Genomic DNA, 13,627 nt, shown 5'->3' with positions numbered 1-13,627 from the left:
AACAACACCTACCTCTCATGATTTTGTGAGGATCACATGAGTTAATCATTGAAAAGCACTTAGCAGAGTCCCTGGCACATAGTAAGCACTTGTGTTAGCTGCTATTATTATTATTTAATTTAGAGCATAATATACATTTAAAAACCATTCAAGTAAAGCAAACACCATGGGGAGCACTTCTTTATAACATACTAGTTACTTGTCTCAAAAGGAATGCAAATTAATAAAAAAATCAAATAGGGTCAATCTATATTTTTCTATACAAAATAAATAATCTGTGATTAAGGAAATTGAAAGAAATTTATTGGGTCTTTGTTAAAAGTTGGTTGACAATGAAATTAAATAATAAAATGCAATTTATTTTATGCTACTTTGAGAATTTTAAACTCCAGGTCATCTCACAATATAATACACAATACTTTCAACCACATCTTTACATAAAACGTCTTGTAAAATCACATGACTATACTCAATGGACAATGATTCTACTTATAAAAAAAACTAATGAGTAATTAAATTAAGGTGCAATAACCTTTTTTCAAATAAAATATTAGCACCATACTGGGTAAAAATGGTCTAAAACTATTGGTTGGTTTGCTCTTTCTCTTAAATAACTAAATATAACTCCCCTCCCCTTGACAAAGCATATGTGTTAATATGCAAAATCAGTCTACCATATGTATTTTTTTTTTTGCATTTTTGTTCCAGTAAGGAAAAAGGAAGTAAAAATCTTCATAAAATTAAAAAAAAAAGAAGTCACTCAGCAGTGGGTCCCAACAGATGCAAAAGTAGACATTTCGCGCCGTATGGTACTAAAAGGGGAGAGCTCTAGTTCTGTGGTGTATTCATTATCATTGTCATCACTGGTCACTGTTGAAGACTTCTGAATGCATTCATCACAACAGCAGCAGCAGCATTCCATAAAGGCGCGACTGAAAGGTTTGCAAAGGCAGAAAAGGAGGACAGGAGTGACACAAGACTTAAAAAACAAAAGAAATTGACTAATGAGATGGAGAAGGTCCATTGTCTGCTCTGAGACCCCGGTAGCCATGTAGGCTGTGACGATGTTGCAGATGTTCTCAGGAATGATGCAAAATCCGTACAAAATGGTCAAGGCGACTACGGTGCAGTTCATCTGGCTTTCAAGCTGAATCTGTCTCTTATTCCCTCTGGTGCAAGCCTTCTCAGCTTTACGGATTTTCCTTGCAGTCACAAGGGAGCAGGTGATAGTGAAAAGTGTGGGCAAGCAAAAATAGCAGCCAAAGTACCACCAGAGTCTTGCACTATCATAAGTGAGAGCTAAGACATAGATCGTGTCTGGGAGCTCAGGTGAAATCTTGATGACACACCGTTCTGCTGGAACTCTGTCACTAAAGCCCAAGTCTTCTTTGCTGAGCTGTCGCAAGACGACTTCTGGGAGTGCTAAAAGTAGAGCCCCAACCCAGATGACAGCTAGCTTTGCAGTTGTGGAACTGCAATTTTCAATCATTTCATAGTACATCTGAACGTTAGTGGCAGCCCGGAAGCGGTCTATACACAGAGCACATAAGGTGAACGTAGTGACTCCCAGTGAAGCAACCTGTGAAAGGGAAATGGAACACATTTTAATCCACTAGGAACATCCCAAACACAGAAAAACGGAACACATCCAGGTCATCGACTATTCAAAAGGGAATGCTGAGTACTAGGGCTTGATGAATGGAAGTCGGGACCTGCTGCTTCAATTGGCTCACCCTTGAGATCTAACTTGAACAACGTATCACAGATACATTTGGGTTTGAGTACGTGAGTATTCTTTTCATTAGGAAAAGTCCTTATTCTCCCCATCTCACCCACTCAAATAGCTCCATATACATAGAATCTAAATCACAAAATGTCAGAATTTAAAGAGACCTCAGAAGTCATCGAATCTAACCAATATCCCCAAAAGGAATCTCCACTACAGCTACCTGATAATAGTTTTTATTTTGATCCACGGCCACAGGCTGTAACTCTAAGTCTAGGTATCCAGCTTGGAAATGTATGCCATTGGGCTTCCAAGTGAGGGTATAAGGATGATTTGGGGAAACTCATTAAGTTACTTCAATACTTTGAGAAGCCATGCTTTCACTGGTATGTGAATTCCCAACACTGATAAAAACTTACAATTACTCTACACACAAACAATCTTCATAAGTTGCTGTAGCTGGGGGGGGGAGGGGGAATATTGAGTACTTCATGGCCAAATATCTGGTGAGAAACTTTCTGAACTTTACTAGGTTGAGCCTTAGACAAGAAACATATAGTCCAGCATCAGACCCATTTTCTTTGTTCTATAGGTTTTTATTATTATTTTTATTGATCCTTTACTTTTTCATTTCCTTCATGTATGAATAGATCCCTCTATTCTTCCCTAGTCAGTTAGCCATCCTTTGTAACAAAGATTATAAAAAGAGAAAAAGTAGTTCAGTAAAACAAACCAATATATCATTTGTATCTGACAGTCTATGCAATATTCCATCCATACAGTCACAAACTTCTGCAAAGAAGAGGGAGAAGGGTATGTTTTCTCAATTCTTTTCCAGGGCCAAGTTTGGACCAAACCAATTTTCATAGATTTTCCAATGTGGTAGAACCTGTCAGAGATTGCATTCTGATGGCATCACCTTCCAGAGCAGTGGTGTCCACTTTTTTTGATCATGCGTCCTTGTTGATAAACATTTATGAGTACATGCCCTGCCCTGTGTGTGTGTATATGTGTGTATATGTTTACTTCCTTAAAAATTTAGAAATGAATCTACTGTAATATTTATGTCAATTATAAAGTCTGCACAAAAATATAAGTTACAAACATGAAATAATATTTGACACTAGAGTCAATAGGGAGCACCTAGAGTTTGTTGAATAGGGGAATGACATATTCAGACTTATACTTTAGGAAAATATTTTTTTGAGCTGTGTGAGGAATGGCTTGAATAAGGGAGAAGTTTTAAGCAGGGAGTCCAAATAGAAGGTTAGTGGAATAATCTTAGGTGAGAGATGATGTTAGGTTGTTGGCTATGGGAGTAGAGAAAAGTTGACATAGACAAAAGATATTGTAATCAATAATCAACCAATGAACATTTATTATGTGTTTACTATGTGCCAGGCACTGAGCTAAGTGCTAGACATAGAAAAGATAGTGTTTGGCAACTGATTATGGGTGAAGAAGCATTAGAGTCAAGGATGACACCCACATTATGAATTTGGATAGCTGTAAGGAGGTGGTGCCTTCAACAGGAAGTGGGAAGTTTAGAAGAAGGATGAATCTGGGGAAACAAAATGTAATGGGATCTGTGATGATGATCACAACCCATCCATACCTACTCATCCTGGGACACTCATTCTATCCCACTAAAAATGGAAAGGGGAGTGGGGAGATTGATGCTCACTAGTCACTGCCACAGAATACAGCATTCAATCTCTGAAGCGTGCTTACTGTAGCCATAAGGTGATCTCGGGGAGGGGAATGAATGAGTGGGTAATTTTGTCATTGGCACCTGCACAACTGATGCTATAAGTACCCGGGTTATAATTAAGCTATAACTACTCTAAGTAGATGGTTTGCCCTGTAAAGAAGGGGGTGGGAAGGGTTGGGAAGCTCAAACAGTGGTAGATAAAGGGAGGTATGGTTATGTTGGAGTAAATCCTCATGATTGGATATGATGGTAAGGGTGAAACGTGATATGTGTCTCCCCCTCCTTGCCTCTGCTTTTTTTATTACACACCTCTTGGAGTCAGCCCTCAGCCTTCATCACCACAGTCTCCACTTTAAGAAGCACTGCTCTAGGGTATCAAGTCACCTCTCCACCACAATGAAGTACAGTAAGATATAGGTAGAGAAGTACATTACCATTTACAAGTACAGGTTCTACCATTTTGTGGATAAATGGGACAATTTAAAAATAAATAAAATAGGGTCATTAAAAAACCCCAACAACAAAGAATTGTTGTTGTTGTTGTTGAGAGGTGTCCCACTCCTTGTGACGCCATTTTGGGTTTTCTTGGCAAAGATACTAGAATGGTTTGCCATTTCCTTCTCCAGCTCATCTACAGATGAGGAAACTGAGGCAAACAGGGTTAAGTGACTTGCCCGGGGTCACACATAACTAGTAAGTATCTGAGGCCAGATCTGAACTTAGGAAAATGAGTCTTTCTAACTCCAGGGCTGGCACTCTATCTACTGCACTGCCTAGCTGCCCCAACCAAAAAAAAAAAAAAGTACATTATTATAGAGGAAGCTGATGGATCTGGAAGGAACCTTAGAGATCATCCAGTAAAATCCCCATATTTTACAGATAAACCTTAGAAAAGTTTAGCAGCTTGGCCAAAGTCACAGGGTCAATTAGTGGCAGAACTAGTAATAGAACTCAAGTGACACAGTGAATACAGTACCAGACCTGGAGTCAGGAATACCTGAGTTCAAATCTGACCTCAGATACTTATTAGCTATGTGACCCTGGGCAAATCACTTAACATGTTTGCCTCAGTTTCCTCATTTGTAAAATGAACTGGAGAAGGGCATAGCAAGCTACTCTAGTATCTTTGCCAAGAAACCTGTAAACGAAGAGTTAGGCACCACTGGAAAATGACTGAACGACAACAACCTAGCTTCTAGTTCAAGGTTCTCCTCACTGTACCATGAAACCTCTCTATAAAAGAGCACGTTTATAATGTAATTCACTAAAAGCATGGCAGGAATCTCAGAGGCATCTCATCCAACTGCCATTTTGTAGATGTCTCAAAATGAGTTTAAGTGACTTGTCCAAGACACTTCTCTTAGTAAGCATCAGAGCTGAGACCAGATCCTCTGACTCCAGAACCAGTGGTGAGAAACACAGTATTCTAAGAACTACAATATTATCAGAGCTTAATTGGCACCAACCACGTTTTTGGCATAGATTTGCAGGGTTTCAAATAGTATTTCAGACAAACTGATCTAAGCAAACACCTGAACATGGGGAAAATAAGACAACTGTGAGAAATCATTCACAGCAGAAATTTACACCTCACCTTTATTGGAAGGCACTTTCTCTTATCAGCAGCATGTTCTTGACACATAGCCTATGGGCTAACTGATGGAGTAAAGGGCCTCGTTTTACAAATAAAGCATCTAGTAAATTGAAGATAACAAGGGACCAATGATTGGGGAAGGAGGAATGTAGAGAGTTAACTCTCTATTTTTATGTTAAACATTCTAGAACTCCTTTCAAAACCAGTTGTCCGATACCCCATAACAATTTTTTCTCTATCTTTCCAACGCTTTAATAGTGTCATAAATCAGTGCTCTAAGGTAGTAAGAGCGAAAAAAAAAAGTGGTTCAGAACAGAATGGAGATAGAGAGTTAGAAGAGAAAGTAGAACCCAACCTTCTCGTTTTACCTGGGGAACCCGAAGCCTAGAGCTATAAAGTGTACCGTGTGCAACGTTCTCCTGATTCTGCTCATTTCACTCAGCATTAGACCATACAAGTCTTTCCAGGTTTTGTCTGAAGTCAGCCTGTTCATCATTTCTCATAGCACAATAGTATTCCATTACATTCATATACCACAACCTGTTCGGCCATTCCACAATCAGTGTCTCTGATAAGGGCCTCATTTCTAAAACATATGGAGAACTAAGTCAAATTTATAAGAATACAAGCCATTCTCCAATTGATAAATGGTCAAAGGATATGAACAGGCAGTTTTCAGAAGAAGAAATTAAAGCTATTTACAGTCATAAGAAAAAAAAACTGCTCTAAATCACTGTTTATTAGACAAATGCAAATCAAAAGGACTCTGAGGTACCACATCACACCTATCAGACTGGCCAACATGACAAAACAGGAAAATGATAAATGTTGGAGAAGATGTAGGAAAATTGGAACACTGATGCATTGTTGGTGTAGCTGTAAACTGATCCAACCATTTTGGAGAGCAATTTGGAACTATGCCTAAAGGGCTATAAAAATGTGCATACTCTTTGACCCAGCAATAGCACTTCTAGGGCTGTAGTCCAAAGAGACCATACAAATGGGAAAAGGACTCACATGTAGGAAAATATTCACAGCAGCTCTTTTTGTGGTGGCAAAGAATTTGAAATTGAGGGAAATTTGGGAAATGGCTAACAAGTTGTAGTATATGAATGTAAAGGAATACTATTGTGCTATAAGAAATGATGAGCAGGTGGACTTCAGAAAAACATGTGAAGACTTGTATGGACTGATGCTGAGTGAATTGAGCCGAACCAGGAGAACGTTGTACAGTAACAGCTATGTTGTGTGACGACTAACGTTGACAAACTTAACCCTTCTCAGTATTGCAAGGATCTAAGACATCTGCAAAGGTCTCATGATGGAAAATGCTGTCCACATCCAAAGAAAGAACTATGGAGTTTGAATGCAGACTGAAGCATACTATTTGCTATTTTTTTCCCTTCTGTTTTGTTTTGTTTCCTCTTTCTGGTGGTTCCTCCTATTGGTTCTAATTCTTCCTTACAACATCACTGATGTGAAAATATGTTTAAAAGTAATGCATATATATAGCCTATGTCAGATTGCATGCCATCTTGGGGGAGAAAAATTTAAAACTCAAAAGTTTATGGAAGTTATTGTTGATAAATCAAAATAAATTAATAAAAAAAGAATTGAAAAGTATGTCATGCTTTAAGGTCACAGGTGTTTTACATGTATTGTTTTACATGAACCTTACAACAATATTATGAGGGAGGCAGGGCTTTATGTCAAATTTTCTACTGAAGTTGAAGGGAGGCATGAGTGTAGTTTTCCTTCTCAGATAAGTTTTTTTTTTTGCCTCTAAATTCACTTATACTCCAGATGTCATGAAGTGATTATGAATTGTAAGTCTATTGAAGGGTCCTTCTCAGTGTCTTTCCAAATTATTTATGATTTAGAAACATCTACAATGAATAAAGTACATGGTTCATAAATTAACTTATAAAATCATTTGAATATTGGTTGGTGCCATATAAATTTTGCTTATCCAAAGTTGAAATGCACTGACATATTTGACTTCCTTCATAATATGGTCAACACAATGATTTGTTATAATTTTTAAATGCATTTGTTTACATACATTTCATTAAAAATTCCTCCAAGATGAATGGTGCAATTATGGACAATTATAAAACTATTGTGAATACTGAGTGCTTAGTATTTAATAGCCATGTCTGGTTGATAAATTTCAATGTCACTACAAAATGTTATGCTTTTCTTTGAAGCAGTATCCTGAGAGAAATGGTATGAATAAGATGAAATCTCTCATTAATTAAACTGCAATAGGAAGAATAATTAAGTGACAAAAACAGAACTATAAATGCTTTTAATAAGCAAGACTATTAATTTAGTGAGTTTTCAAGATCAGAGAAAAATCTATAGTAAAAAAAAAGAAACATAATTTTAAAAAAACTAGAATCTGATTTTGAGGACATAGTGAGCATTTTAAAGGGGGTGGCACCCAAGCAGAAAACCAAAAGTACCCAATTTAAAAATACTAATTTAAAAAACTCGTTAATTCTACCCTTCTTTTTATGTTGCAAAGAATGCTAAAAGCACATCACTTTTCATACCCTGTCCAAACAATTGTTCCTGTTTTACAGGACATTCTGTAGGAAAGTTTTCAATTCACTCTTTTTGGTGTGTGTGAGCTTGGGGAAAGACATTCTTTTCTGTCTAATTGTAGAGAAGATAGAAAGTGAGTTCTTGAAGATTGATGATAAAGAGCTGTCCTTTATGAACCCAGTCATCCCCTACTCCCTTTTCTGGATGGCTCTGGTTTTATCCAGAATAGTACCAGTACTTAGAACAGAAGAGACAACTCATGCCCTGGTGCTACAAAATGTGACCTCAGTCGATTGCAGATGACCTTCTTCTTTCAGCATTTTGCACCTCCTTCTTTGCCTCTCTTCTCCTACTATCTTAATCACTTTAATTTCTCTTCTTCTTTCTGTTGGTCTTCCTTTTCCTTTTTCACTTCAGTACTGGAGCCTAAGGTCTTTCACTGGTATCCAATTGTAGCCAAATATCTCAAAAGTATCTACAAAATAGAATTCATTATCCTCCCTCCCACCAAAATCAGAACAAAAATAACTCTCCGTCCTTCATAATTTCCTGTGAAGGGAACCACCATCCTACCAATCACTTGGGTTTGTAACCTTGGAGCCAATCTTACCTTCTCACTCCACATATCTAGTTGCCAAGTTTTGTTGCTTCTATTTCAGCAATATCCTTTGCATCCATTCCCTTTCTGCCACTCTCATGGTCACCATTCATCTGGGCTCTTATGGTCTCTTGCCTGGACTATTCCAAGTGCTTCCTAACTGGTCTTCTTGTTTTCAGTTTCTCTTCTCCTCTCTGATCTGCCCTCTGCTGAATTCAAATTCCTAAAGTAGAGGTCTAAGCATGTCATTCACCCGCTCAAGAAGCTCTAGGAATTCACTACTACCTCTAAGATCAAACACCAGTTCCTCTTAATTAAAATCTTTCACCACCTGGCCCCAGCCTATATTTCCAGGTCTACTAGAATGTTATTGTTGTTCAGTTATGTCCAACTCTTCATGACCCATTTGGGATTTTCTTGGCAAGGATACTGGAGTGGTTTGCCATTTCCTTCTCCAGCTTATTTTATAGATGAGGAAACTGAGGCAAACAGAGTAGAGTGACTTGCCCAGGGTCACACAGCTATTAAGTATCTGAGGCCACATTTGAACTCAGGTCTCCCTAACTCTGGGCCCCAAGCACCCTATCCACTGCATTATTAAAATGAATCTCTTTTAAACACTCTACCTTTCAGCCAAACTGGCCTACTCACTGCTCCCCATGCGTGTGATACTCTATCTCCTGTTTCTATACTTTTACACAGGCCTTCTCCATGTCTGGAATACATACTCCCTCCTCACCTCTGCATCATAGAATTCCTAATGTCCTTTGAGGTTCAACTCAAGTGCCACCTCCCACGATATCCGTCCTTACCCCTCCCCCAACCAAATTTACTTTGCAAATATTTTGTACTTATTTACCTGCAGATATACTTTTTCCTCCTAACAATATTCAAGTTTCTTGAGGACAGAGACCATTTTATGTTTGCCTTTGTATCCACAGCACCAAGAGTAGCTTCTGGCATACAGTAAGTAGGGCCTTAATAAATGTTTATTGAATTAATGAAAAGATGAGGTACTATATAGCTGATTGCAGGGAGGGGCGGAATATAGAAATATTATTTGCAGAGGAAAATTTTTGCAGGCTATTCCTAAATAGTGGTATGACACCACTTCCTAAATAGCGGTATAACACTAGTGTAAAGAGACAAAAGCCATACTAGTACTTGTTTTACCTCTCCAGAGGTGTCTTCATACGACCCCCTCTGATTCCCAGCAACAACTTGTTAATATCAACAAGAGAGGTGGTCCATGAGCCATGTTTTGTCATGGATGAAAACCTCACTAGATTTCAAATACAAATGGTCACCTCTCTAGTACTTGGTGGTGCAGTGGATAGAGCACTGGACCTGGAGTCAGGAGGACTGAGTTCAAATCCTGCCTCAGACATTTACTAGATGTATAACCCTGGGCAAGCTGCTTAACCTCTATTTTTCTCAACTGTAAAAGGAGGATAATAATAGCACCTCCCTTCCAATGCTGCTATAAGGATAAAATGAGATAATATTTGTAAAGTGCCTAGCATAGTTCCTGACACATAGTATGCGCTATATTGTTGTTGTCCAGTCATTTCAGCTGTGTGCCACTCGTTATGACCCATTTTGGGGATTTTCTTGGCAAAGACAATGGTGTGTTTTGCCATTTTCTTCACCAGCTCCTTTTACAGATGAGGAACTGAGGCAAACAGGGTTAAGTGACTTGCCCAGGGTCATATAGCTAGTAAGTTTCTGAGGGCGTATTTGAACTCATAAAGGTAAGTCTTCCTGATTTCAAGCTCAGTACTCTATCCACTGTGCAACCTAGCTGCCCAGGTACTATACAAATGCTAGCTATTATTAACATTATTCTTGTTATTATTATTACCATTTGTCTTCTTCCACGTAGGAAGAAACTGTAATAAAACATCCACTAATAGTGATTTCAAAACCAGCAATTTTCTAAGCTTTCACAAAAACACAGTACATATGAAACACCTTTATGCCTTGGGGGGGGATGGGCACTTGATAACCTCAGACTCCATTTGTCCCACCATCCAATCGTCCAACTCAGTACCAGAGAGTGACTGTGAACAAACAGGGAGAATTTGACTCATTGTATTTTGTTTTGTTGTGGTGGGAAGGTTACATTAAATTCCTTCTTATTCAAAGAGTACTGAGGAAAGAAAACAAAAGTACTCCTTGGGAAAAGAGAAATCTGCTGAGATCCTGACATAGAAATTGATCCACCACTGAGAGGTTTAATGCAAACAAAACAGGGAAAGAGAAAACAATAGGGAAGGAGAGTAAGCCAACTGTGAAAATGATACTATTGAAAGAGACAATGCAGGCCAAATAAAGGTACCACTGTTATAAAACAAGCAAAGTCTTTTGGAAGCTTTCTAGTACAGATCAATAATTCTATCTTAATACTGAAAGGAAAAAGAATCCACAATGATCGTATTCAGAGAGAAATCCTTATTTTTGAAGGACAACTTAATTGCTTGAATTTCCTCTAGTGCAAAAACTTTAATCAAAAGTTAAGTTTAGAGAGAGAAGAAAACATTCTTTTAATACAAATGAAATTTCCCTAAATCCAAGGTCATGTTCATTTGGTTTCAGAACAAATTATATTGTGCCTTAGAAATATGTTGAAGTACATGGATCTATGCACCATTCTTTGTGTACAAAGTGACCCTCTAAGACAGGAGTACTTAATCTTTTTTTTATGTCACAGATACCTTTGGCAAGCTGGTAGACTCTATGGATACCTTCTAGAATAATGTTGTTAAATGAATAAAATGAAATACATAGGGTTACAAAGGAAAATGAATTATACTAAAACACAGTTGTCAAAACGTGAAAAAAAAATCCAGGGACCTCAGTTTAAGAATTCCTGCTCTAAAACAAGAGTACTAGTAAGAAAACCTATTTATTTTAGCTGAGTGTTACAGCTTTTTCTCCATCTAAGATATCTTTCAATGCCTGATTATAGAGTAAAGGTAATTCTTGATTCTACAGGGCTACGCCAACAGAGAGGTTAAGTGTCTTGCTCATGGTCACAGAATAAGGGTCCAAGACGGGATTTGAATCCAGGTGTTTCTAACATTACAGAGTGCAGTAACAAACATATTCATAAAGAGCCTTACATTTTGCAAACTCACACCAACATTGTGATATAAATGGTGTAAGTATTATTATCTCCATTTTACAGATGAAGGACTCGAGGTTCTGAACGATTATGTGACCCATGATACAAACAAAACTAATAAGCAAGTATATGAGTCAGAATTTAAATGTAAGTCTCCTGACTCAAAGTCTAACATTATATCGCTACTCCATGCTGTCAGGTCCCACCAAACTAGAAAAGCTTCAGCTGTATAAAAATACTTTAAGTCTTTTACCTGAGACTTAGTCTACTTAAATCCACAAATACGTATCACTAGAACTTGGCTACCCAAATTCTTTAGGCTATAGAAATTCATATGGGCCATGCACTAAGGTGAGGAAATATTGAGATTTTCATCATTGATGTGACTACTCTCTCTCTCTCTCTTTCTCTCTCTCTCTCTCTCTCCCTCCATCCTTCCCTTCCTCACCTTCCCTTTCCCTTCTCTCTTTCTTTCTTCCTTCCTTCCTTCCTTTCTCCCTTCCTTCCTTTCTTTCCTTCTTTCTTTCCTTCCCTCCTTTTTTCTTTTGTTCCCTCTTTCCCTTCCTTTCTTTTTCTTCCTTTTCTTTCTTCTTTTTTTTGCTACAACAACTCAAGAAAATACTTACTAAAGTTGGAATACTCAAAATCTGTGTAGGTAGACAGAGCGCCCATACTGACACCATCACATAACTTTTGAAGTATTAAAGTATTGAAGATTTATAGTCTCTATTATAAGTTATTTCTATGAGTCTAATAGGAAAAAGCATGAGTACTGAGGATAGCTTTACTTAAAATTCTAGAATCACAGCATTTGGAGCTTAATTGGTCTAATTCCCTCAGTTCATTGGTAAAGAAACTTGAAGCCCATAGACTTTAAGTGAGTTTCCTAAAGTGACACAGTAAATAGGGGAACTAGAATTTGAACCCAAGTCCTCTAACTAAATCCAGTGAACATTCCACAATGCCATTTCTGTATGGTTTTAGTTTGTATTCTAGTGACTTGGTTTAGCAGATGGTGCAGTAGATAGATCGATGGGCCTAGAGTCAGGAAGGCTCATCTTCCTGAGTTCAAATCTGGCCTCAGACACTCACCAGCTGTGTAACCCTGAGCAAGTCACTTAACCCTATTTGTCTCAGTTTCCTCATCTGTGAGATAAGCTGGACAAGGAAATGGCAAACCACTCCAGTATCTTTGCCAGGAAAACCCCAAAAGGAGTCACGAAGAGTTGGACATGACTAAAACGACTGAATGACAGTAATCTGTCTGTACTTTTCAGGACTGAATTGTAATCTCTTTCCCAAAAAGAGACCTTAAACACCAAGGGGGAGATTTTGTTTCTCTTTTCGTGTGACTCAAAGCATACAGTATCTACCTATTTATTGGACTGCTGTGAATTGATAACCTTTTATGAAATGTTTGCACTTCTGAATGAATGCAAATAATGACACCGACAATGAAACATTTAAAATGGGTTAATGAAATCAAAGTCAGGACAGAATGGAAGAGATTGTCTCATCTCCACAAATATCTACTTCTCTAGAGGAAAGGTTTCATTGCCAGCCAGGCAAAGTAAAGGATGTCTTCCTTCTTCCTTTTTTAATATCACTGAGACTTTATTTGACATATAAGCATATTCACCAAGTCATTATAACCATGTCAGACCATTTGGACAAAGCCTATTTCACTTACATAATTACAGGCTTAAATTCATGGGAAGAAAGAGTCTATGAAGGAAAAGAGCAGGCTGGCATAATTGCACCATTTTCTTTCTTTTTTTTTTTACTCTTGTCTTCCTTTCAGCCTACTAGCACTCTTTCATAAACTTTAAAATAATTCTAATCACCCCAAGCAATCACTTTTTTAGAAAGAATCATGATAAGCAGCATGGTACAATGAAAAGAAAATGAATTTGGAGTGAGGGGAACTATGTTCAGATTTCAATTCTGCCAGTAACCATCTGTGTGACATTGGGAAAGTACTTAATCTCTCTTAGAGAGGGTACTGGATGACTTCTAAGATCATTTCAGCTCTAAATACATGGTCCTGGACACAGAGGGTTTTTTTTTTCTTCCATGGCTAAAGAGCACCTCAATCAAAGCTTCCCACAATCATGGTATCAAAAGTACAGTGTGTTTAGTTTGTACTATGAAAATTTAGTTATCTCCCACTGAGGGGTTTATTGAGGGCTTCTCACTGCTACAACTCTAACAAGACTGCTCCTTTATTCTGAAAAATTACATAAAAGAAATAATATTTTCCTTTGTCTTAAACTAAGTCACTAATGGGAATTCATGGAAAATAACTCAAACATTCAATAGCTCATATT

At 37.8% G+C, this 13,627-nt stretch overlaps 1 protein-coding gene across 1 annotated transcript in view; it reads right to left on the bottom strand.

The window, feature by feature from the left end:
• Nucleotides 1–281: 281 nt before the first annotated feature.
• GPR37 (G protein-coupled receptor 37) overlaps nucleotides 282–13,627 on the bottom strand; it is a 30,893-nt gene continuing 17,547 nt past the window's right edge. Inside the window, 1 exon segment of the mRNA XM_020966392.2 lies at nucleotides 282–1,579. Coding sequence (XP_020822051.2) covers nucleotides 761–1,579 — 819 coding nt within the window. The 3' untranslated portion in view covers nucleotides 282–760.

Source organism: Phascolarctos cinereus, unplaced genomic scaffold (assembly GCF_003287225.1).
Source record: "Phascolarctos cinereus isolate Bilbo 61053 unplaced genomic scaffold, phaCin_HiC Scaffold_1;HRSCAF=81, whole genome shotgun sequence".
In the NCBI taxonomy this organism is placed as follows: Eukaryota; Metazoa; Chordata; class Mammalia; order Diprotodontia; family Phascolarctidae; genus Phascolarctos; species Phascolarctos cinereus.
The sequence above is the reverse complement of the archived record's forward strand: the minus strand, read 5'-3'. Positions and strand labels throughout refer to the sequence as shown.